At 44.3% G+C, this 27,100-nt stretch overlaps 1 protein-coding gene across 2 annotated transcripts; it reads left to right on the top strand.

Annotated features, from left to right (window-relative positions):
* Window positions 1–2,006: 2,006 nt before the first annotated feature.
* Window positions 2,007–27,100, top strand: LOC126531648 (uncharacterized). Of its 2 annotated transcripts, none has more exons than XM_055071324.2 (5): window positions 2,007–2,638; window positions 10,752–11,056; window positions 13,831–14,124; window positions 24,190–24,346; window positions 25,340–27,100. In XM_055071324.2, exons 2-5 carry the CDS (start codon window positions 10,775–10,777, stop codon window positions 25,516–25,518), a joined length of 912 nt encoding a protein of 303 aa, XP_054927299.1. In that variant the 5' UTR covers window positions 2,007–2,638; window positions 10,752–10,774; the 3' UTR covers window positions 25,519–27,100. The 2 variants fall into 2 exon arrangements, with proteins under 2 accessions (XP_054927299.1, XP_054927300.1); XM_055071325.1 differs by having other exon boundaries at window positions 24,190–24,342; window positions 25,340–25,464.

The raw sequence follows: 27,100 nt of genomic DNA on the forward strand, positions 1-27,100 counted from the left end.
ATTGTAGCATATGGTTTGCCTGCGGTGAGGCCACCTGCTCATCAACCGTAGCTGAATAACACTGAATTTTCATGGTTTCTCAGTCTACGACGAAAACGAGGTAGCTAAAGGAAAAGCTGACACCTTCAATTACTGCGGAACATGACCAAATGCTTTTGACGACAATGCAAGGTGACGTTATGAAGCTTCCACTGTAGAGTTCCTAGATATCGTTCCTGCATAACTAATTTTTTCGTGACGAACCTGAAACAACCCATCTTTCTTTTTTTTTCTACCATCACTTCTCCGACCGCAGAGTATTCTTCGTACTTAAATTTTTCCTCATTGAAGTCGTTGTCCTTTGGTGCGTGATAGATGTTACCAGACACTGATGTAATAGAGCAGTTCTACATAAATTCGTTGAAGCGTTTGGAAAGTTAGGCTACTAAGTGTGCCGACCCTGGTGCAGTGAACCTTTTCATGATGTTTCCGCTAGTACAACTGTTTTCCTTATGTCATCCGATGCCCCCTTTTTTATTTTCGTGATTTCCTTTTGCTGCGTGCATTTTCCTTCGCCTACAGCGGGGCCAATCCCCATTGTGGCTATCCGTACATCAGCCGATTTGTGGCAACAGCTGCAGCAGCAGCGTCGATTGCTCCACACAGAATGAAAAACCGCGGGCGTTGACATATATACTAGAGGATGGAAAACGTAGATAGCAGGTGGTGCTTCGTTTGTATACCGGACGAATGAAATAAGCTACATCTGCCGACGCACAATTTAAACCGGGGAGTGCAATATTTGAGCGATAAACAAGCGCTGTCTACCCACTCGCAAACTCCGGGAAATTACTTACATGGTACCAAGAGTGTGGATGTGTAAATCAATCGCGGTATTACATGGTCGATATAGATGCTTCGATAGCACGTGCTCCGTTTGTATCACCGGAAGTTTAGCGGTCACCCTCCTTGTGCTTGTTTCCAAGCGCTGGCTCATATCCACAACGGAAGAACGACCCACAAGCAGGCGGTTACGCTCGTGTAGACATCTTGCACTACAGTCGCCGCTACTCCTTTTTCATTTTATGTTTTTATGAAGGCTGCAATGATGACTAACGCACAAGTGCTGATACACGCTTTCGAATGGCGCGCTCTAACATACGGAGCGCCTTTAGCGTATCTTCTTTGCTCCTCTACAAATTTCTGCTGCAGTCAAGGAAGTTCTATATATGGAAGCAAAGTGCACAATTTTAAAGGCGTCCATGAAAACGTTCGCACATTGTCATCCGCGTGCGTTTAAACTGAGAAAGAGAACGAAAATAATTTTTTTTCCAGGAATAAAACGAAAGAAAATACATTGCCGAGTGTTATATTTGACTTATATTACAGCCATTGTCTCCCCGTTTGGGCAAACGCTGGCTTCACCAATATCTGTTCCGAGGAAACCAAAGGCGCTGTCAACGTATTCCGGGCATCCTTGACGCAGTAATAGAAAGTTGCACCCAAGCATACCGTCGTATTTAAGTTGATTTGCGAGAGTAACCGAACACCCCAAGAAAGTACGTCCGAAAAACTGCTCTACCGACCAGCGCGAAGTCTAGAAGGTTGACTTAAACATGCGACAAACGGTTGCCCACGCACAAAGAAGCGGCCAGCGCACGATTAGTACCCATTGAACAATAAAAAAAGCTGAGGACGTTTAAGCTTCGCCTTTAAGAGTGTACACGATCGCATTTAATGATCCCTGACTGCTTCTCACGCTTTCCGGCAACTGTAGCTTATGTAGCCGTAATGTTTACTGTGAAGCGCAGGCGGCGGACGCTACGCACGAAGGCGAGCTTTCTGGCAGAAACGCTGCCTCATGCGTGGGCCGATACTAGAGATTGTGCACAGCCGCGCCAGATTATTTACATAATTTTCAGGTTTCCATTATTGTTTCGCACTTTTAATATTTCAGTCTGAGAAGATTTACCAGAAAAGTCATGAGCTGTCGGTGTTTTCTTTCATGACTACTTCTGGGCTGTGATTCTGAAAATTCCGAGGAATAACGTCGTCAAGAATGTAAGACAAGGTGTGAGCAACTTTTTTGACAGAATATTGTGGCAATATAAATCGCATATATAGCACGCCATATAGCAAGGCGTGGAATATACATACACCTAAATATATACGGGAATTTTTGCTCACGGGGACACCGACACCGGACTTCCTCAGACACGGGGCCCTTAACGCTGTCGCGTTCAGAGAAGTGTGGGGTTTTATGTGCCGAAACCACTACCAGATTATGAGGCGCGGCGTAGTGGACGACTCCAGATTAATTTTGAACATCCGGGCTTTCTTTTCTTTTTTTTTTTTACCTTGCACCAAACGAACGGCAGACAAGCGTTCTTGCCTTCCGCCCCCAACGGAATGCAGCCGCCGCCTCCGGGATAAAATCCGCGACCGCAAGCGCAACTGAGATACCGCTGCGGGTGGAGTGTATTACGCGCTCAAAAAAAAAACAAAAAAACTTGAACAATCTCGTGGTGTCCTTGGCCCTGCGTGTCAGAGACTCTGCGACAATGCCTTATCAGTCTTGTCCGCTTGCCACTGTGCGCCTAGGCGTCAGCTGTTTCACACACACCACACCACCTTTGCTTCAGCCAGAACAGTGGAACAGGTACGTTGTTTTGTCTTAAAATATAGTCTGTCTAATACTGAAAGAACAGCCATCTTAAAAATGAATTCTTGGGTTTTACGTGCTAAAACAATGATTTGATTCTGAGGCATGCCGTAGTGACGCAGTGCGGAATAATTTTGATCACCAGGGGATCTTTAACGTTCCCCCAATGCGCGGGACATGGGCGTTTTTACATCTCGCCCCCATCGAAATACTGCCGCCGCGGACAGCAGTTGCTCTTCGCCTCGTAGTGCATAGCAGTGTAAGACCATAGCCACTAAATCACCATGACGGGTTTCTTAAATGAAGCAGCATATATTCATATATACATATCTTACGTGTGTACTTGCGTGTGATATAATACCCGTTGTGACAAACACAAAAACACACAAGCACGCACACACACACACACACAGCTCATTATGTCTCATCAGCGCTTGTTCTAAAAATATTACAAGCGCATTTATTGAATTCATTGAGCTAGCAGGGTGTCTCCGCTGACCAAGAATGTCGCACAGTTTTAAGCTCCAATCAGTGTGCTAATGCCAGAAATACAACATTATGAACTTGTTCCGTGTTACAGTACATAGACAGGCAGGTGTACATAACCCAGGCAAAATCACTGCGAGTACGTGTCGTACACAGACAAGCTATGCGCCCGCTCTACTTAGCGCAATGTAACATTTCGTTTCACTATAAGCAGAACGGGAACTTCTGTTTCTCTCTCCTCCCACTACTGTGGTTGAGTTCGAACTGCTGAATTTGTTTGCCATTGCTCTTTTCGGTGCTATTTGACTGCTGTCAAATGTGGTATATCGTAAATTGAAACAGTTGTCTCGTGAGGCAGTGCAGGTGACACATGTGTTTTTTAACGCAAGGGCCAGGGATGGCCAAAAAAGAACTTGTGAGGCACTACAGCTGTCCTTATATATGAGCACCGCACTACAGCAAGAGTGAACCTTTCTGCTGTCCTTGGTTGCAGCGCAATCTTATCCGAGACACAGGCACCTTGCGCAGAACTCCCTGAAGTACTTTTTTTCGACACTTTAGGTTTGACAGAACGTCATTGCCTTTGTACATGATGATGACACGATGCACGAAACAAGTACGCTGATGACCGCAGAGGAGGGTCGAGTTTATTCTATGCTGTATTAGTACAGAAGATCTATATTTTTAAATGCAGCGAATGCCTTTTTGAAGTAACGGGCCAAATTGTATCGTTGTTGTGAGTACCTATTTTTACAGGTAAGAAAAGTATTCCTAAGGTGCATCACCCGGTGAGGAAAAGGATGATAGAATGAGGAGCAACATAAAGTCTTATCTGGCGAATGGATTGCCATGTAAAAACCGGCCATATTGTTATACGATAGACACTCCGGCACAATGTCTTGCATCGCCAGGCATATCTCCGCGGTGTATGCATTCGGTCGATGACACAGTTCACAAAAGATGGTTAAAGGTACGGGCACGTCCCGTAAGATAATGTGTGTGTCTGCGAGCCCTTCGAAGGACACTAAATTGGGTGCCTGCCAGAAAAAACACAATGCAAGAATATGCGTTCCACGTGCTCTTTCCATCCTCTGAATGCTCCTATCAACTGTGGCTGGAATGACTGAGACCTTAAGGGCGCAACAACTGCGCATATTTCATTTGTTGTCGCGCACTGTGTTGCTCTAATTCGAGGTGAACTCCTGATTCCTATGTAAACGCTAGACGCATGAAACTTGTTATACAGAAGGCTAATTCATTTCAACTGTTGAGAGGAAATTCTCGGTTTGCGTCCTCAAAATTTGCCCACTAATAAATACAATATCATCAATTTCAAATTCTATTAAACAGTAAGTATGACGTAATAGTTCTGCGGAAACGCGCAAGGTCGAGAGAAGTAATTAAGGGAAGATGAGACATCCACCCAATCGAAGCAATTGCTACAAAGGAAACCCATAAGAATACCTCGAAAGAAAAGCCTCGCAGTTGATGAAAAATTCGTTCGTTCTTTGTAGCAATAGCTACGATTGGGTGGATGTCTCATTTTCTCTTAATTGCTTACTTCTCTCCACCTTGAGGGTTTGCGCAGAACTATTACTTCAAACTGTTGCCTTTGCTTTGAGTTGTTGACAAATTCGACTTCGCCCTGCTATCTGCTAGCCACCTGGTTAGCTCAGATGGTAGAGCGGCTGCCGCGGAAAGGCGGTGGTCCCAGGTTCAAGTCCCGGACGAGGACGAATTTTTCTTCAACTGCGAGGTTTTTTCTTTCGAGGAACCCGTATTGGCTTCCTTTGTAGCGATTGCTACAATTGGGTGGATGTCTCATTTCCCTTCAATTAAGCAGCAAGTATACAAATGCACAACTTTACAAGCGCAAAAACATACGTAACTTCCGTGAGCTTTATCTGTACGATTCTCTAGCCCGGAGAGACATGCTATATTCGCCTATTAAAGATTACATTATTTGCTGTCGGTTTTTACTACAAGTATTGCAAGTGTACCATGGACGAATATATGTATCGGAGGAGGAGTAGAATTTGATGAAGAGAATGGAGGAGAGGTTGGCGTGGACAGCGTGCCTCTAGCATGCTACTCCTCACAGGGGTAAGGAGAAGTGGGAGATGCAAGGAAAGGTAGATGGTAGGTGATTATGATATGGTACAATGAGCTACTATTTACATGTTGTGTAATACGTAGATGCGCGCTTTACACACAATACACACAGGAACAATCTTGTCCACACCAAATCGTTATCACGCAAACACATTTCGCACTGTCTTCCCGTTTCACAGGTTCTAGAGACGACCGTCTAAACCAGTCTCGCACACAAAATTGAGTGATATTATGGCGCGTTGAGCACAGTCAAGCCTTGGCCACGCGCATAAAAGCTCTTCTCCCGAAGAGGTGCGGGAGCCCAAGCAGTCAACACTTGACTTAAGTGTCCTTCGCTTGGCCGCATATTGAAGGCGCACGCAAAGTATGTGAGGTATTGTCTCGGGAGTGTGACAGACATTACAGTCAGGGTCTCGTTCTCATTCAATCTTGTGAAGGTGCCGGTGGGTGTACACCACACCTAGTCGTAATCGATGGATGAGCGTTCCCTGACCTCTCCGCAACCGAAGTGGAAGCCGCAATCGCAAACCAGCGTCAATTCTATGAAGGCGCTCATGCCGGTGTTCGGGGTTGTCCCATTGTCGCGCCATAGAGGCTTGGATGGAGTTACGGGGCGAGGCATTGATGTCATATCGGGAAAAATAAAGTTTTATAATCTCCCGGTATAATTTACAAAAAAGAAACGCAAGGCATATCAAGTTCTCCTGCTATTAACCACATAATGGATGCACTACTAATACATTTGGCATATGGCTTCAGTATAAAATTATAAAGCTGAAACCATGATTATTTCTTCTTTGAAGTTCGATTATTTGCCCTGATACTTTTATTGACACAAATATTTTGTTAGACGATGATAGCTATTCATTTCTTCCCTTTGAAACACTGCAAATCAGATAAAATACAGACGAAAATGAACGTACTATACGTTTTTTTTTTTTACGTACTATAGGAAGTGTCGCGATAAGACTACCTCCTGAAAATGCGCTAAGTTACCCTGCGCATCTTGTTTTGCGAGGAGGCTTGAATAATGGAGGAATTTAATTTGTAACTTTCTCCAGCCTGCTGCACGACTAGCTCAGCAGCCCAACTTCAACATCGAGCAAAAAGAGACATACTCGATCATCGTGCTTGGTAGACGCGATCACGATCGCCTTCAGATCACCTTAAAGCGAGCCACGTAGGATGGCACGCTTGCACATCTAGCCATCATACTCTACAGGATGTCCCATTAAATATATCCAAAAATAAAAGACAACAAAACAATGGAAGGCTTTACGTGAACGGTAATCACTATATGTTGTGTACGGGGGCTGCTCACACAACTCATGACTATAATATCTTCTCTCTGATCCAATCTTTGTAGGTGCACGAAGTAGAGGCGCAAGGCAAGTCGCAAGCCATCCAAACGTGTTAGGCTAATAATTAGGTAAAGTAGATGCGAATGCCGGCACGTGAATAATTTCAACCTACGTCACAATAGGTAATCATTCTAGCTGTAATTTACAGCTTCGCTGTCGAACCGCCTTCAGAGCGTAGACTCCAGACAATGTATTTTTCTTTCTTTTTTTATCGCGACAGCTATTATATGGACACTCCAGCTGCATTTGTGCCGTCGTCGTCGCCGTGAAATTCTGTATGAGTGAAAGCTCGCGTGCGTGAGCGAAGAACGCGACCACGATGCGTGCCCTCTCCCGTGGCGCGCGGGACAGGGGAGTGAGGCGAGGGAGGAGGGGCGTTCTTTACCGGTGACTGCTACGCAGCCGCGATGTCCTGCTCGCCCGCCGTTCTGTACAGACTGTAGACAACCGCGGCGTGTGCTACGGCGTTCGTCACGCAGTAGGATTGCAGTAGGCTTCACGCACTGGCTGATTACATGCAACGTTATCTGCAGGACACTCATAAAATTATGCTCACGGGTGACTATAACCTACCCTCAATAGGGCTGGGACTGGGCAGCGCTTGACGGTGGGACTGCCGATCCGTCCTGCGTAGAAGCACTGCTGGAAATTGCCTTTAACTTTGGCCTCAAGCAGATTATAGATGCACCAACACGTGCAACCACGAAAACCAGCAGTATATTCGACCTCACCTTCTTAAGCGACAATATTCCCGATAACACAATCTCTTGGGAAACAGTCAATGGAATTGCAGATCACAAAGCAACCATATGTTCATCAGCATTACACAACTGGCCGCGAGCGCGAAACAAAAAGACTCAAATATACGACCGGACAAAAGCCGATGACGTTAGCGTTCTTGACTTCCTAGAAGAATCTTACCAAGAATTCTTTCGGTGTTTCCACGATGAAAGCATGCCAACTGATAACCTATGGGTACTTTTCAGTGCCAATGTTGAGCACTGTCTCGCAAAATTCATTCCTAAGAAAATAAAGACCGTACGCAAAACGATCCCATGGATATCAAGAGAGATTATACATTTAAAACGCAGAATTGCAAGGCTCAGAAAACTTAGAAACAAAAGAACTTTTTTCTTCAAGTGCACATGAAAAATTTGCGAACTTCCTCACACGTTGAGGATAGCAGCGAAAACAGCTAAACAAAAGTACTTAGATGAAACCTTAAATAAATTCATTAAAAAATCCCCTCATAAATTTTGGCACTATCTCAAATCTAGGGTTACGAAGAAGAGCAACTTATTGCGTACAGAAGCCTTAACCAAGGCTACCCAATTTAATCAATTTTTTCGAACAGTTTTCACAGTTGACAATAACACTATCCCAGACAATTGAGGTCGCACAGGCAAGTGACATAGGTTAGGTACCATGTGAGATAAATATAACGGAAGCGGGAATTCTTTCTTTGTTACCTAATCTTGATATATAAACATCCAGCGGCCCAGATAACATTCCAAATACTTTTCTCAGAAGGTACACTGAATGGGTTTCCAAAGACCTATTGCTAATTTTTACAAAATCGTTGGAAACTTTTGAAGTTCCTCAAGAATGGAAAATTGCTAAAATTATTCCGATACATAAATTAGGGGATGCCACAAATCCTTCAACCTTCCGTCCTATTTCACTCACTTGTACAGTGGGGAAAATTTTTGAGCATTTAATATTAAATCACATCGTAACTTTTGTTGAAAGTCATTCTCTAATTAACCCTAACCAACATGGATTTAGGAGTGGTTTGTCTACAACAACTCAATTAATAGAGACTATTCATGAACTAGCATTAACAATCGATAAGCGAGGACAGGTATACATAACTTTTCTAGACCTATCAAAAGCATTTCATTGGGTAACGCATCCAAAATTAATCCATAAGCTGCAAGGAATTCTGGGACACGGTATTCTTACAAAACGGTTAAAAGCATATTTGTCACGACGTCAACAATTCGTTCATTTCGAAGGGCAATCCTCAGACTACGTTGAAGTTTTATCCGGTGTGACAGTTTTAGCTCCCATTCTCTTCCTTCTTTTTAACAACGACTTAGCAAATGGCATTGACGCGATGGTACGAATGTTCGCAGATGACTGCATTATTTATGAAGCAATACAGACCAAGGAGGATCAGGTTGTTTTGAATGACGCACTTAAAAACATAGCGAAATGGTGTCAGGACTGGCAGATGACGCTAAATGCAGAAAAATCTGTCTGCATGACAGTCACGAGAAAGAAAGCACCACTAACCTTTCCATACAAAATTCGACAAAGAGAACTACAAAGGGTTGAAGAATACAAGCATTTAGGTGTCATTATTTCTTCCGGTCTAAAATGGAACAAACAAGTGTCATACGTGGCAACAAAATCACTCTCAGCGCTTTTTTCCCTCAAACGGTCGCTCAGATACGCTTCATTCAATACCAAACTACTCCCGTATACGTCACTCATTCGCTCCGTTATAGAATACGGCGCCATATGCTGGTTCCGATACACTAAATGTGCCATAGCGAAGTTAGAGAGCGTACAAAGAAAACCAGCCAGATTTATTTATGATAAATACCGTCGTCATGATTCCCCAACTGAACTTCGACGCTTAGCCGGACTCCCAACAATTAGCGATCGTGCTAGATATCCCAGACTAAAATTCCTGTTCATTTTCCAGAGCAATGCTCTAAAAAAAGACAAAAACAAGTTTTTAGTACACTATAACGCTATAATTTCAAAAACGAAGCACAATAAACAATTATCTGAGCATAGGTTTCACAATGACACCTTCAGGTATTCATACTTCCCACAAGCTATCAGAGAATGGAATCTGTTACCACAAGATGTCGATTGTACAACCTTAGATTCTAAGCTCTGTGACCATATCTTGGTTGCTACGTGGTGAAATGTGCTTTTTACACTGTGGTCTATTGTCACCAAGAATGTGCATTGTCTATTTCGCTGTACGTGTGTATGAATAAGCTTGTTTTTAAACCAAAGCCAAGGCCTCTTGTAATTGATTATCGTTGAACCCTGTGTGAATGACGTATTTCCCCTTTTATGAATGTACCATTTCCTGTCAAAGCCTTCGTTAAGGCTAGCAGTATGTACCAAATAAAAATAAAAATAATCGCGGACGCCGCAGGCGTGTTGCCGGCGCTCGTGTCTTGGAACCTGTCTGCGACGTCACCAAAGTGCGTGCCCGCGCGGGCCTCATCTTCAAAGCGGTCTGCAATGTTTGCAGAGTGCGCGTAGTGCTGGTAGTTTCGTATGCGCTGTGCTTTCTACGCTTCGTACGCGTTAAAGCGACAGATGCACAGAGGTCAATTGGCTGGTGGCTGCTGCCGCGGTTTCTAACTCCAGCATTTTCACAGACACTTTTCGCTGTCATCGAGCGATGTGTCTTCACGTTTACCAATGTGCGCATGGCACCGTGCTGGTTAATTTAGTGGAAACACGTTGACGGGCTAGTTGGTTTGAATCTATGATAGACTGTGCAAGCGCGACTGAACGCGGACGTAGAAAGAAGCAGACATACAAGGACAGCGCTGTTTCCGTGTGTCTGTTTCTTTCTACGTCTTCGTTGAGTCGCGCTTACGGATTCTATCATTGTTAATTTATATAGCAAGCGAATGTTTAGAAGTTTATACGGCCGATAAAACTACTATCCTTACTTGGTACAGTTATCTACTAATTTGCTATTGCAATCGGTGCTTCGCCTTTCATACGGAACTGGGAATTTTTTTCTTTCCTTTTTTCATTTTTCTTTATATTTTGAAAAACAGCAGAGAGAGCAACAGCTGGTCCGCTTCGTTGTGGTGTCACCAGCTCGCTTAAGTTATTCTGTTGAGCGGGTTGGTTAAGCCCTAAACTGAACAGAACAAGGAAAAATGAAATGAAAGGGAAAGCCATCTCGTATGTTATGCAGATATATAAACTACAGAGAATGGTTATTCCAGTAACGCAGGCACTCATGCAATCTGTTTTCAGTGATGTGTGTATATGCCTGCTTTGTTATGTTTTTGTCAAGTTCAGCGGATTCAACGGGCTTCCATGCTCGTTCTAACACTGTGTCACATGAACTAAATGTGCAAGCTGCCAACGTGGCACTTACGCAGAACTGAAGCGACGACAGGTCAAAATGTCGGGGCTTTCGGAAGACAAGCGGCAGTCCGCGGAGATGATGTTCGGCGCCGAGGAAGTGCCAGCCTGCTACGACTCTGTCATGCACCACAACCGCGAGGCCATGAAGGTGTTTCTGGAGCGATACAAGGATTCTTTCTTTGCGGTCGAGAACGGTGCCCAGTGTGCGGATTGCCAGTGGTTGGACGTCGGCTGTGGTCCAGGAAAGTTCACTAAGAACTATTTGCTCCCGCACGCACCTTCGTCCTTGCGAAGACTGGTGGCGGCCGATTTCTCACAGGTAAAGAGTACAGCTGTTGCTTGCAAGTGAATCGCCCCTGGCAAGGTATTACGCTGGGCTAGTTGGTGATACTGCATGCGACCGTGTTGTATTCTAAATTATTTTTTTTTGGCTGAATAGAACGTGGACTCGAAAATAATATAACACACTTTGGTGTGCATCTTATCTCCAAAGAATTATCGTCATATTTCTTGCTTGCGTTGAATTTCTTGAAACTCTGCGTGCGCTCGCTGCTTTATTGCCAAGAGTTCAAAGCCACACTGATAACACGCATGCCGTTCGTGAGCTCGAAATGCCGGGCGGACAGCGTCAAATGAAGGAACGGAACGTATGATAGATGGGGAGTATTCTTTGGGGGCAAGATACGTCCCAACCGATGCAAAATATTATGAGTAAAAAAAAGAAGAAAGATAGCTTGGAGGACGCTTATTCTTTGCCTTTAACATGGGAGGCCGGTAGCATTCAAAGATCCCTGACTGCTGGTCACGCTTCCCGCCATATATGTAACCGTAATGTTGACCGGCAAACGCTGGCCCGAAGGGAAGCTTTTTGGTAGAAATGCGGCCTCTTGCGTGGGCCGAACTCCGAGGGTGTCCACAGCCGCGCCAAGAAAATTGCATAATGTTCAGGTTTTTGTTATTGTTTCGCTCGTTTAATACTTAAGTCTGAGAAGACATGCGCTCTCGGTGTTTTGGTTCATGCCATTTGTTTGCGGGCTGTCCTTCTCAAAATTCCGAGGAATAACTGTGTGTAATACAAATGTATTTTTCTTCTTCCCCTGATGTGCAAGTCTTTGTTAACTTAATTGTGTGAATGTTGTGAATGTGTAAGACTTCGGCGATATTTCTTCTGGTATATTTTTTTCTCTTTCCTTACGCTCTTTTTTTTCTGCTGTGAAAGATATATTGGTTCGAAATGAGTAGAGATACATGATTTTTCATGTATATCGGCCTGTTTGCCGAACTGTAATAGGAGTAGAGGCCTTTTGTCAGGCCACGTAGCCTTTGGCCTGTGCTCCAGTTCCTGTAAGCAGGCAGGACAAATAAATTTCAAACTTTAATTTCAACAATTTCCTCTACGAATGTTGAAGAGCACAGTTTTCGTTTCAACTCTGCGCCCTCGCCGCTTACACACCCTCGGTAGTTGCTCGCCCACCCTACTTACTTGCTCTCCCCTTTAGAAGAACCCTACCTGTATACAATGTGCGAGGAAAGCGTATGTCGCCTTGAAAAAGACAAGTCCACTTGTCGAAACGTTTGTTCCTGTTTGTACCTTGTTCTCGTTCTGCTCATTTCTCAAGAATGTAAGACAAGGTGTGCGCTACCTTAGTGATAGAATGGTGTGGCAATATAACCTCCCATATACCGCATGTATATGGCGTGTCATACTATATATATATATCTTAAGCGCTCGTTCGTGCGGGGGGCGTCAGCGCCAGCAGTGTCGGCGGCATAATTGAGCGAACGAACACAGGAAAATATGGGAAAGTCAACGCGGAGCAGGAGATGAAAAACGCGAGTCGCGAATGGCGAAGACCAATGCGAGCGGCCACTTCAGTGACGTGCGCGCGGAAAACCCGCCAGACCACTCGATGCGTACTCGTATCTGGCCTCAGCCGGACCACTCGTTTGGTACTATCTGCTTCCACCAGCTCTCGCTCGAACTTGTTTGGTTAGCTTCGTTTGATCTCGTTCGCGCTTGTTTCGATTGTCGTGGTTGGCGACTGTTCTGTAATCTGATTGTATGCGCGATACGAATTGTGTAGTACTTTATTGAGGCCAAGCGGCACCAGCGATAACACTGGAAGCTTCAACGAGTCAGGTATAAGAGATGACGCGATTGACCCTGCAGTTCCGATTTTCGACGGTCACCGACTTTTCTACACATCTCGCTCAATTTCTTTGCCTCAATATATCGAGAAATGAAAACATGTATAGAGCTGAGCTGAAATTTCGCTTAAAGAGTATTGTAGTCGTCGGTGAACTTTTTCGCTCACGGGCAACTCCGCCGACGCTGACGCCGGATCTTCAGCGACATCGGGCTCTTAAAGCTATCGCGTTTGCAATGCCGCCGAAGAATGAACGTTATCAGGACTATAGGCAGTCCTCAAAGTTTGTCCTTCCGAGTGCTGGGGCTATATTCGCACTGCAAGATGCCTGAAAACTACGTAAGGCTATTTCTATTTGTGGAACTTCTTATAAGCAGTAACTGCAGTATGTTGTGATTTTTTTCTCAACGTACTCATTTGAAAACCTGCTGACGCTGCAACTTAGGAATCGCGTTTCAAAATATGCTTATTGAGTAAGAACTACTATATCTTGGCTTCTGACCAGCGTTACTGGCTGTTATTCCGAGCAGCTTTCTTTCCACCTACGCGTTAAGCTTATCACTCATGACGCACGTGGATCGATATACTGCAGCCTCGTACATTGGCGATCCGGATCCTCAATGCGTTTATAATAAGATTGCAGTATGATTATTTTATAAATAAAATAATTGATCGATTGACTCAAATAATATTTGACTTTTCAAACTATCGAAAAATTACTTGAAATAATCGACCAAGGCTGATCAATTGAATGATCGACCTTCTGAGTGGCGCATACCTGAACAATCAACGACTTGATTCATTGATCGATAGAAATCCGCAGTAGTTTTCTAGAGCATACAATTTGTACGGTATATTTTCATCAATAATTAGGTCACTCAATTAGTTCATCGATAGATCAATTCAACACAGCTCATAATCTTTGCCAACTCTTGCCTTCTCGCAGGCTATGCTGGATCACGCCGCAAGAAACCATGCACATCCGAAGATAGCGTACCGCCTTCTCGACATCGCAAACGACAAAGCCGTGTCCGCGTTTGCCGAGCGCGAAGGTCTCTTCGAGCGCGTATGCTGCTTCCTGACGCTGCATTGGATCCGCGACAATGCGGCCGCCTTCCGAAACCTGGAGCATCTCACGGCCCCCGGGGGAGAGTGCTTGGTGGTGTTCAACCCGCGCGTGTCACTGCAGCAGGTGTTACGTGCCATGATTGCGTCCGGCAAGTGGAAAAGGCACGAACACGTGAGTGACGGGCCTACAGGCTAGTGCGGTAGAGATTACATGCTAAAGCGATAGCTGAACTGGCGTGTGGGGCAAACTTTCGTGGTCGCGCTGGTGGCGATGGCAGCTGTCGCAGCATGCCCGGCGACCTTGGCATGCAGCTGGGCCCGCATTAGCATCTTTCACGTTGTTAGTGTACAGTCGTGCTTCACCAACACTCTAAAGACAATGAGAGTTCCGGGCACTCTCTTTGAGGGAGTATCTGCTTTTCCTATATTTCACTCTCTTTTCGAGAGTAGATCGACGCTCTTTGATAGAGAGTAGGGCAACTCCTCCTGACAGAGTTTTGTTACTCCAGCACAAGAGAGTGCTAGTACTCTTCCGTAGAGTGCGAATACTCTCCCCACAGGGTTTGCTAGTACTCTTCCACAGAGTGCTAATACTCTCCCCACAGGGGTAATAGTACTCCTCCAGTCCGAGTGCTTCTACTCCTCCAAACCAAGTATTTCTGCTTCTCCAAGCCGAGTGTCTCTATTTCCCCAAACAGAGTGCTTGTACTCCTTCAGAACAGATTGCTAGTACTCTTCCCAATAGTGTGAAAGGACGATGTACATCCATGGTCACGTTTGAAGAGATTCGCAATACTTACACGTGGGGAATATTTTATTCCCTCATAAGCTGCTTCTGCACTTATGCTTAGTCAATGGGATGTAATCTGTAGTCGCTGAGTTATTCACATGAAAGATTTTCTGTGTTAAAAGGTCAAAATCTTTATTGATCAGTCACAAGACAAACTAAATTATAATTGAGGAACCTACTGACAAACGCATAAAATCAGATTACAATGATGCCCATGAAATTTAGAGCACATCTTGTAATAAAACATAATATATTCTCTAAAGTTTTATCAGTATTACAGTGTATAAATATCCTTTAATTTCAATTGGCTCCTTCTTTTCGAAAATAAGGTATACCATTGAAAGTTGAGCATAGAACAAACATGTGCAAACTCAAAGTTTTGACACTGTGATCGAAGAGAAATAAACGCCACATTAATGGCCAGCAAACGCATTTCTGGCACAAAACGCGTGCACTTACATGGCTGAGGTTACCAGATGAGCTGCTATGCATGTGTCTGGTAATGTAGATAAATTGTGCAAAAAACATTTTTTGTGTGCCATATTTTAAGACTGCAGCTCATTTGATAAATTCCTGTACAGCATATGGATGTTCCTGACTGAGAGTACAGTGCATTTAGAAATGTGTTGTATATTCTCATGTAAGGCTGCAGGTCTAGCTTGCTTTGTTTATATTTTACATAAAGTTATTCAAGTATGGGCTGCACCCCATTGTTTCTAAGTGCGTCTTGTCGTGGTTCAGCAGCAATATCCTGCCCGGTCTCAAACCGGTACAGCGGCGTATTATATTTCCGATTCGGTTGGCCTGCTCACGAAAGTAGTTTCCTGGTGTTGTTGGAATTATACCGTTACACTTTCTCACAAATGAATAAAATTAAATTTACAATATTATCTAGTGTGTAGCAAATGAATATAAAACTGCAAGGAGAATTGGCATTAACATCTTGCGCATCAAATTTCTTGTCACATATGGTAGCTTTTTATTCCTATTACGGTAAGGATGCTATACGTCTGAGGAACAGCTTGCATAATTACATGAATAATTATTGTGACTCGTTGAATATGCAATCTAACTGAAGTATAGCATGGCTTCAGATGTGAACCAAAATCAGATGTGATGAATATGATGCATCAAAGGTGACATAAGCATAAGTACAGGCAGGGAAGTGCACGAAAAAGACAAACAAAGAAGCGAAACAAACTGAGAATGGCACCATCCTGTTTCATATATCCCTTCTATGCACGTGGATTTTGCATGCGACTATGCATATACTTGCACAATGAACCAACTACCTGAAACCAAAGCTTTTTTCCTAGTGAAGTAGTTAAGACGCGCTAAAGTAAGAAAAATTATCGCACTTACAGAATCTTCGTCTCAAAACAAGTACACATGTGTCTCGGAAGATTAATATATCACCTCACTGTGCACTCTATAATAAGTCTAGAAGAATTATGTCTACAGAAGCCATGAAACTAAGGGACTTTTGCTTAGCACTATCTGTTCACATCCGCCAATTGATTAACAAGTGTTCTACTCGGATGCTCTCAGTTCTTTGCATTGAACGCGTCCCTACCTCCACTAGCATACTTCGTTGGCAAGTAGATTGAAGAAACCACAATTTAAAATGTGTAAAATAATTCTCAATTCCAAGTGACTCTCTGGCTTCTAAGACGTAAGGTGTGCACCACGGTATACATAGTTAAAGGCCTTAATCGCTCCTTGCTTCCACTTTGGGAGGCACAAGCAGTTCTAATGAACTAGTTTCATGAGCATGCACGTAAATGATAATGACTTCTTAAACATGGGTGGGTTTCTCTTCCTCCAATGCTTCCCGTTTCTGGAACCTAAACGGAATCCATAATTCTAAAATTAAGTGTAAAAAATAGATAAAAAGGAAGACATGAAAATCTGCCTGCTTCCATGTCAGCATTTACAATACAGAATCACATTAGTTTCTATTTTCACCCTTGCATTCACATGCTGTGAAATGTAAGTTACTACAGCTGTTCAATGTATGTAAGCACCTAGCCAAGCATGAGCTGTTCCTTTACACAGTGAACACAGGTACCCTGCTCATTGCAAGTATGTATCATGTCACTAAGCAAATATGCAATTTCATTGTACCACTATTTTTTATCTTGTGGATATAGCTGTTGAGAGGCAAAACAAAAAGCAGTCACTTCTCACAACTAATCAGCTTTATTTTAAAACGAATTTCTAACTTTTCAGTGGCACTTACTACTGTGTCTCCAGAGAGCATACTTGATTTTGACTTTCCCATCAGAGACATTACATAAATATACCATGTTAAGATGACTGCCTAGAGCACGTGAGAATTTTCATCTTGGTGTGACATACTGTATTTTCATTTTGTTGACATTTAGACAAATTGTACACCCAATATACCCACATTCTACTTTTCTTGTCTAAGTTGCATGGCAATGTATTTTGATTCTTTGCCGTGAGCTCCTCTGCACTACGTGAAGTCACGCTGGGCTGGCTCTTTGACATCCTTGTGCCCTTGCAGCTGCCTTCTTGCGTTATATAAAGCGGGTTCCTGAAAAATATGGTGTGCAAAAGTCAACACAAGTACATGGTGTAAAAAACATTAAGACAGTCAAGGTCATGGCACTAAAAGAAAGTCTTAACTCCTAGTCTTCCCACTGAAATGCATGCGAAACATGTAAATGACTGCAACACTCAAATGCTAAACTAACTTCAACTCTTAGATTTAAACAAAAAAGAAATAACGGGCTGTTCATCCTCGTTCGGCACCAATGTTAAAATACTCCTACTAATCAATATAATATTGGTCATTGTCAGATGTCATAGCTCTGTCATTAGTCTGATGTGTCGCAAACACCACTTGTGACACATCATAAGCACGTGCCCAGTGTGCCCCCCGCACCATCTCTGGTTGTGCCACTGCTCAAGCCCTCATTTGAGGATCATATCTGCAAACTTGATGCTCAGTAGGGATGAAAATATGGTCCTCCAGTTCAATGGATGTGACTGGACGTGGCTATAATAGAGGGCAACAAGGCTTGTTACGTCCAGCTTATCCACATTTCGATAATAACAAGAACGTTCACTGTGGCCTGCATCTAAGCTTACTAAAAGGCATAAACTTATTTTCATTTATGAGGTGCGCAATGGAGTTTGTTTTGACAGACTCGACTGCTGCTGCAGTATGAAATCTAGCATTTTACATTCGTGAAGACATGTAAAAGTTGCAGTTAGACCGCAGTTATTAGTTTATTAGACCAACTGTTTTTTGTGTACGACAGGCGACTGGCAACATAGAATTAAAGCAACGTTTTATTTTGACACTATTTCTCTACTAAAAATATTAAAGCGATAAACACATTTTCATCTGCCATGCAGTATCAGACGCACACATTACGCTTGTAAGCCCCAGCGGAAAGGTGATTTAGCTGTTCATATGACATAACTCTGAAACGCCAACTCATATTAGCAAATGCACAGGTATGTCCAAAACAATAAGCCTATGCAAAGCGCCCCTGCAATTGTTATACACAGCAGCCGTTATATTCGATGCCGATGCATAACTCGCTGCTTGACAATTCAACGAGTTCGTAGACATAAGCACCCTGTCAGATTCGCACCGTGCTCGAAAACGGGAACAGGAGACATAAAATCAGACATATAATTTCAATACATGAAATTTCCATTTCAATACAAGAGAAAAACAGTTCAGCCTTAGAGCTAAACACCATGAGAGCGATTTAGTGCGCGACGGAGACGAGCGACGGCTTCGAGCGACAAGACGGGCCATCGCTTGAAGAGATCGCTCGGTTCTAGAAATCTAGAAATCGCTGCTCGTCTCCCGGAAGTGCTATGAGCGACTACACACTCTTAGGCAAAGTTACACCCTTTGCGGTGTATCTCTGCCACACCAGAATAATCGCCATCTGCCTTGCTTGCGTTTTCTTTCTTGAAAACACCGTGCCCGCTACTTTCCTGTCGGGAATGCTATGTCATGCTGATAACACGCATGCCGTTCGTTACTGGAAAGTACTAGGCTCGCCGCGTTAAAGAAAGGAAATGCGGACAAGACAGATGACGATTATCGTTGTGTGGCAAAATGATGTAATTTTGCTTAAGAGTGCACTCTAAAAAACGTTTGCACCCTTTGGGGCGTATAACTGCCACACAACAATAATCGTCATCTGCCTTTATGCGTTTCCTTTCTTTAACGCTGCGAGCCCGGTACTTCCCAGTAACGAACGGCATGCGCGTTATCAGCATGACATAGCATTCCCGAAAGGAAAGTTGCGGGCACGGCGTTTTCAAGAAAGGAAACGGATCAAGGCAGATGACGATTATCGTTGTGTGGCAGATTGCACCCTTTGGGGTGTATAACATTTTTGAGAGTGTAGCCAATAGCGCGAAGCGGGAACTGGATGTACAGTTTTGGTCAAAAACTTGAACCCTCTGTGAACGGCTGGAGAGCGGCTGCACTCCGCTATCGCGGCGCTGCTGCCGCCGGCGTGCGCCGCTGCTCGCTTGCGCCGAGCATAAAGAGGGCGAGGGAAGCATTTCTCTTACTCTCAAGCACCCTTTAATAACAGCGCTCGTGCAAAACAAGTGCGTCGTTCGTCCTGCCGGCTGCGAGGTCGTCTTGCGGCCGCTGTGGTACCGCGCTTCGTGTGAGTAAATGTGCTCGCCTGGGCAAAGCTGCCCGGCTTCCATGTAGCGCATTATAGCATAAAGATGGTCCTAATAATCGAAGTTACCTATTACAATTTTTTCCTACACATTCAAAGGCGAGAACCTTCGCATTATGCTTTTATATGAACATATTGAATGTGCTTCGGAATGCGATGAATACAAAAGATAAAATATAAACTGACATCTCTCACTGCTGTCTAGCGTCGTTCTAGGTTTTATTGTAATATGCGGGCAAGTCAATCATCGTTCGTTTAGAAAAGACAAGAAGCAGTAATTTCGACTGCAAAGACTCGCTTCGGAAAAGGCCGGCCTGTAACCACTGTTACAATATTTCAATTACGTTGACCGCACGAGTGCGTTTGGCCTCGAAGTTCTTTAATTGAACCCGCAGTGAAATTATGGAAACTTTTTGGGACTAGAGGAAATTTGCCCTGCCTGAGTAGCCGATTGAGTCAGACGCATTCCCTCGGCATTTTGGAAAATGCGCACTGCTTCGCCTTTTTTGATATTTTCGTGCACAAGGCCTCACTGCATCGTTAGGGCCCACTTTCGTCTACACATGAGGCCAGTGTAAGTTCATCTAGTTTGCATTGGGCGTCACGCGTTTGAATCGCATGAAGTAGCCCAGGGCCACGAGATTATAGGATTCCCGCATTTTGAAGGCGTCACACCGGCGGTGCTGTCGCTGTCACGGTTTCACTGGAAGAAGTATCGTGGATATAGTTTACTGCGGTATCGTTCGTCTCTACGAGAAAGGGCTTCACAGGCAGTTAAAAAGAAATGGGTTATACATAGCGTCCTTTCAACCAGAGACCTTGGCTAGTTTACAGTCAAACAGATGCGCGTGCTGTAATTGTTCGGGGCAAACGGCATGCTAGCCGGTCGGGTGGCTTCCGCTTCGCCACCGTCGCGTTCGCGCCGCGCTCGCCTCACTAGTTTTTCACCAGCGCTGTTATCAAACGACGCTGGAGAGCAAGAGACATGCTTCCCTCGCCCTTTTTATCCTCGGCGCAAGCGAGCAGCGGCGCGTGCCGACGGTGGCAGCGCCGCGATAGCGGAGCGCAGCTGCTCCTCGGCCGTTCACAGCGGGTTCAAGTTTTTTGACCACGACTGTACATCGCTCAAATACTATCGATTATCGCGCGAAACGAGCAAACGATTGAATTTTTACACGTGCAAGGATAGGAACCTACTGCAAGACCTTCGGAAATATTTTATGCTACTTTTTACAGTAAAATACATCAACTGAAATTCCTAAAGCACGCGTCACGCTGGTTTCGACGCGTGTTTGCAGCCCTTATACCGGCAACACCGGGGAGGCGTCGCTCGAAATCGTCGCTCGGACGGAGTACGACTTGTAGGCGACGAGCGAACGTGACAGCTATCTCCATCGCATCGCTTGTAGCTGTCGCGAGCAAGATCGATTATATGCCCCCACTCTACACTCTTGGAAAAATTTACAACGTTTGGAGCTTATACATATATTTTGTCCCACAACGATAATCGTCATCTGTCTTGCCCGCGTTTCCTTTCTTTAACGCTGCGAGCCCGGTACTTCCCAGTCACGAAAGGCATACGCGTTATCAGTGTGACGCAGCATTCTCAACCGGAAAGTAGCGAGCGCCGAGTTTTCAAGAAAGGAAACGCAAGCTAGGCAGATGATTATTCTTGTGGAACAAATATACACCCCAAACGGTGCAACCGTTTTAAGAGTGTAAGAAAAGTTTACACCCGTTAGAGTGTATATTTGCCACACAGCAATAATCGTCATCTGTCTTGCCTGCATTTCCTTTCTTGAAAACGCTGTGGTCATTACTTTCCTGTCCGGAATGCTATGCCATGCTGATCAGGCGCATGCCGTTCGTTATTGCAAAGTACCGGGCTCGTCGCGTTAAAGAAAGGAAATTCGGACAAGACAGATGACGATTATTGTTGTGTATCAAATATACACCCCAAAGGGTGCAACAGTTTTTAAAGTGTGGGGGTTTATACGTTATTCAGCATAAAACGTGGATTCCTCATTCGTTTTCAGTAAGTTCAAGATAACGCGCCCAACTGACCTCTTACAGCATGCAGCTGAATGCCGGTGGCAAAGTTGCCAACTATCACTGGTGCTGCACGTAACTTCAGTGGTCGCAGATTACCCATGGTCGAGACACCACGAAGCGCGCGGCTTCTTTATAACGAAAGTATGCCGCCAGCAAAATGACGCCTTCTATTATGTGACTCCTTATTTCAGCAGCATTCCGTACACAGTAGACTGCCAAACTGAATAAATTCGAACACACAAAACGGACGCTAAGCACGGTCCGCATAGGCTCGGAATCATAAGCTGGTGAACAAACCATTTTAGCGTCCTCTCGCCTCGCGTCTTTATGAACATACTATGGTTCTGGCAGCGCTTGCGATTTTCAAAGCTCTTACGGATAGCGGAAAGTGATAATATCACATGCAGTTATCGTGACGACTGGCTTTTTCGATTGACATTGAGAGACAGCGCGCGATGCCTAGTCCGTTGTCAATCGCGTCGGCTAAGCGCCGCGACGACTTCCTGGCGATAGCATGCCATATACGCAGAATGTGCACCTAAGTTAGAATTCACTTACCGTGGAGGATTTGTTGTTATATCCAACGAATGACGAACGACTGTCGTGTTTTCGCGACGACGCGACATGGCTAACACACGATCTCCCTTGGATGGCTTTCGTTGCTGCTCGCTGGACTGATCACCTTTCCCAGCTGCTGTGTTGTTCCGCGACGCTGAGCGCACGCGCGGTGGAGCAACTCCGAGTGAAAAAGTAGAGCACTCGCTACGCGTTCCTTTGAACTGTGGCTGCCTGTTCTTTAAGAAGCAAACGACGTGGTCGTTGCTCAGCGTGCGTGACTGATACGTCGCCATGTTCGGGGCCAGCCTCCTAGAGTTGAAGCAGAAGATTGCGCTACGTTTTGTTCTCTATTGACGCAAGAGTAGAACTTGCATTCTACTCTCTCTCTCTGAAGGGGAGAGTGAAAAGCACATTTCACTCTCTCCTTGGTGATGGAGTGAACAATGCATTTCACTCCATTCGACATTTTGAGAGAGTACAATAACGCTTTGAAGAGTAAATCAGCCGCTTCACTCCTGCGATACCCTCTCTAGTTTTTAGAGTGAAACATCCATCATTTGCTTCTCTGAGGGAGCCAAACAATCGACAAACTATTTTTCTAATTACTCTGTGCCCTTGAGGGTCTTGAAAACACGCGTGTGAGATACTCATATTTTGTAGGGCCACGAAGTAAAGCCTTTCTATCCTTCTTGAACTGCTAGACAAACGGAAGTATATGGGGAAAACGCTACATTATACTCCCGAAGTACAACTTTACTTCCATGTTAAGGATGAAAAGGAAGAAATCTTGTATTATTTCGATGACAACTAAAGCCCGATAGCATCTTTTGTGTGGACTTCATCCTATATTCACAGACGGATGCTCACTTGAAACTTTTCGTCGACTCCATCAAGTAGTGCACTGCGGTAGTTACCGAATAGGCAAGACATCGTCCTTCTCGTCCTTCGGTAATTTTTATGACAATGAACCGCTGGAAGAAACATACCTACACTCTAGTGAAATCAATGGTACCACGAGAGCACCTAATTTTTATATTTTTCACACAAGAACTAAAAGGAATGATGTGTGGCTATGCATTCCCATTATTGGTTTGAAGGGAGAACACGTTCTAGAATACGGCATACGTTCCTTTCTAGGATATTCCTTATGGGCCGCAGAAGAAGAGGCCACCGTAAGCATTATAATGCCCATGAAGACGCCGTCGTAAACTAATTTTCTGATGCCTTATTGCATTGGCTTTAAGGAAGCTAAAAATGCTATAGGACAATATGTTAGTGTTTAGTTGTGAGAACTTGTCTTCATGATTTGTCCCCACTCGTATTTTTGGTGATATATCATCGCCGATACACTTACACGATGGACGAGGAATAGTCTTCCATGCAAGTTCATAGACACCGTTTCACGTATAAGTCAGCAGACTGTCTAATATATTTGTTGTATGTTGAACGAGTTCAAGTGTGTAGCCGATTCACAAATCACAGCTACGTTATCAACCAATATTTAGGTGGTTTATATTGAGCTTCGCACAGACAATCAGAAGGAAATAGAGGTCAATTTACAGTGGTTTCAGAAACACGCTGCACAAGCCCACCACGTTGCTTCGGATCACCAGGCACACGTCCCACTTAGTCTTGGTCCTTCCTTTATCCCGCTTTCTCCTTAATCCTGCTTTGCACCCTTAAAACCTCACCTGGATCAAGGCACACGCAGTCTTATTTCACGGTGACTGCGATCCTTTCCTTGTCACCTTAGTAAGGCGAAGTACTCGGGATGGTGCGGGCAATGGCGGCCCTTATGCCGGCTGTCGGCTATATTTTGAGTCGGCCGAACACTCTACTAGACACAACCAGTCCTAACTACTTTCTTCTGCTGACAGGACCGGATGCCAGCTGCTGAATATAGACTTGTTCAGCGTTATAACCAAAACTCTTCTGCATTCTTCCGCGTGCAGGCTTCGCAACAGTGCCATAACCAACAAGAATTACTGCGTACACGATATCAGACACAATGAAAAGCTCCCTTTGAAATTGTGCGCTACAAATTCTTATACTGTATACATATAAGCATCATGCCACATACCGAACCTTAATAAAACTTAACCAGTCATGTGATTATAAATGTTATACCAAATTTTTCTTTCAATGACAGGCTCTCAAATCTGCTCTCCCGGAGTCCTGGGAGCTTTACGACGTTGACACCATGGTATCCAAGCTCGAAGGACTAGTCGCATCAACAAGCCTGGTGGCCCTGTCGTGTGAAGTTGTGCCTCTGCAGGTCGGGAGTCCCGAAATTGACGTAGAAGTGCGTACGTATCACAGGCCTCCCTCGAAATACTTCCGAGCATGAAATCAGTGGATGAGACAGAACACATACAGGGCAGACTTTTCGGCAAGCCAACGCAGTTAGTCCCAGCAGACCCTGTGCTGTCTGTCTTTCTCCAAACTGACTGAGTTTATCGTATTGGAATGGCGGATTTACCAATGTGCGTAAGTGCAAGTGTGAAGAGACCATAAGTCATCTTCTGTGCCACTGTTCTCACTTCGATAATCAACGCGAGACTCGCCAGTGTGCCTTGAATAGACTGGATGACAGGCCATTTACGGAAGCGAAGATCTTGGGAACCTGGCCTCACAGTTCATTAGCCCAGAAAGCAGTTCGAGCGCTTTTTCACTACCTGAAAGCAACAGACGAGTGCCCGACTATAGAAATCCTACACCTAAGTTTTCTCTCTCTCTCTCACTCCCCATTCCTCTCCCCACGTGTAGGGTAGCAAACTGGACTCAGTATGGTTAACCTTCCTGCCTTTGCTTCTTCCCTTCTATCTCTCTCTCCAAACTGAGTGTTTCCTTTTTGTGTGTGTGTTTCACTACATAACGACAGGTTCTTATCGTAGAGATGTCTCTTGTTGCCTTATTTTTTAGGAACACAACCGACCAGCCCTTTCTGGCATTCTTTCTTCATTACAGTGGCTGCTGTGGCTGCAAAGGAGATGCTTTTCGAATGCTTTTCTCGTAACAAAATAATGAGCATATTGAGAAGAGTATGGGCTTGGGCTGGTTGGCAATACATAGTTACACTGGAAGCATAGGGTGGAAAGGACGACCGACAAAGACTAGACAGGACAAGCACTTGTCCTGTCTCGTCTTTGTCCATCGTCCTTTCCGCGCTATGCTTCCAGTGAGTATATTGGTTAGTTAAAATGATGCCCTTTACCTAGTTCCTGCAATCCTAGAGAAACTGCATCACCCCTCGTTTATGCACCTAGGGAAATAAAATAAGAAACTTCAACTCTCTGCAGGTGTTCTGTGTGCCCATATACCGATATATCGGCACATGAAAAAGGAAGACCAGGCTGAAGTGGAAGAGTTTGTCAGAAACTTGGCTCTCCAAAACGGCTGCGTGAACTTCTCGACTACGGGCATAACGCACCAACTTAGATGCGTCGTTCATGCCCGCAAACCAGTGTTGTCAAGTTAAAACAGCCAGTTAGACCAGCCAGAAGCCTTCTGTTCGGCGTCCGCAACCTCCACCGCTGCTAACAAGGCCGAGAGTTCAAATTAACTTAGAACTTAGAAGCTCAGGCCAGTTGGTGTAGCGATGTTATTTTTTATACCGCTCCAATCGAAGACAGTTACTGGGAATATTGGAGGTGGCCACAAAGTTGCTACATGCAAGTGTGTAAATGCACGTTCTGAAGTATTAGCGGAAAAATGAATAGTTTGCCTGGGGAAGGGGTAGTTACCCTTAATCTATGATACGACTTCAATAGGTTGCTTATCACCTACCGACCATATGTTGTTAGTGCAACAACAAGAAGAAGAAAAAGAACGCCACCGCCAATTACGATGATCCATAAAGCAAAAGTTAGGCTAATCTCTAGTGTTTCACCTTCGCAATATATATTCACTTGCACGAACGATATGTCTCGTGCGGCCCGTTGTAAACGGAACGAAGTGTTGCGCGACTGACACGCTGATGGGACACGGCGAAAGGCAGCGCGTGTGTGACGTGTCGACGCGATTCACAGCAACCGTCGCAGGTATGGCACGGCTAGCTCAGCTGATATGCCCCACTGGTAAACGGGGATAAGCAGGCAGAAAAATGCGGTTTATTCACTGTTTTTATTAGCAACCTAACGCATGGCAAGACATTCAATACACAATACAATAATGTAGAGCTGAGTATCTCAATAGTGAGTACAAATGGGCGCGTTCGGTACTACGATCATACATACGTAAGAGCTTCCTACAATTTCTCATAGACAGAAAATTGCTACAGATGCCATGTTTGTTTGATGTGGACTACTCAACTCTACCAAAAGTAATTTTTGTCGCAACAGTTATTTGTGGATAGTAAAAAGATTATGAAGAGCAGCATATCCACATTTTTCGCATACCAGTACCAAAAACTTCCTTTTTTATTCCATACAACGGGTATACTCGCTAGTCCAAATAAGATGCTGTACCGAATCAATTTTCTGCATAGTTCTCCTTGTGCTAATGCACCGATGTATACCCAGCAAATTATATTCAAAATGTCTAGTCTTTTTTATTATGTGGTTTTGTTTCGCAATACAATATGTAACACCACTAGCGCTTTATTCATGTCTGTAACATTGCGAAAAAGGTATCAATACAAGATTTCTCCCGAGCATATGGCAGATGTTTCATAAAATTTGCAATGCACTTTGTTCTATCGTCATCTAGGCATAAATGGCACAGTTTCAAGAAAATAACCACTAGCGCTAAGTTTCCTTTTTTTTTGAGAAACAGTAAATGCAGGAGAAGCATCAGTGTGTCAGCGGTTGACCGTCAGTAGAGATGCGGCAAGGAAATAGTGATGCACAAAGGTATTATTGCACGTGCAGCTTCGGGACATGGAGAAACATTTTCTAAAAGCAATGCAATTCGCCTGCATTCAGTGCATCAGGGCAACCTTATCAGAACAATTATGTTTCGAATAATTTTCAAGACCTTCCTCTAGTAGGTCTGAATGTACGTCATGCACTTTCTGTAACACAGCCTATAGGCTCAGTTTCATGCAACTTGTTTGAAGCGTA

Source organism: Dermacentor andersoni, chromosome 5 (genome assembly GCF_023375885.2).
Source record: "Dermacentor andersoni chromosome 5, qqDerAnde1_hic_scaffold, whole genome shotgun sequence".
NCBI lineage: Eukaryota > Metazoa > Arthropoda > Arachnida > Ixodida > Ixodidae > Dermacentor > Dermacentor andersoni.

Excerpts from the sequence above, each read along its gene's own strand:
- LOC126531648 (XM_055071324.2), top strand. The coding sequence starts at position 10,775 with ATGTCGGGGCTTTCGGAAGACAAGCGGCAGTCCGCGGAGATGATGTTC. Across the intron at positions 14,125-24,189 it reads AGTGGAAAAGGCACGAACAC|GCTCTCAAATCTGCTCTCCC; the intron begins GTGAGTGACGGG and ends TTTCAATGACAG. Across the intron at positions 24,347-25,339 it reads CGAAATTGACGTAGAAGTGC|GTGTTCTGTGTGCCCATATA; the intron begins GTACGTATCACA and ends AACTCTCTGCAG.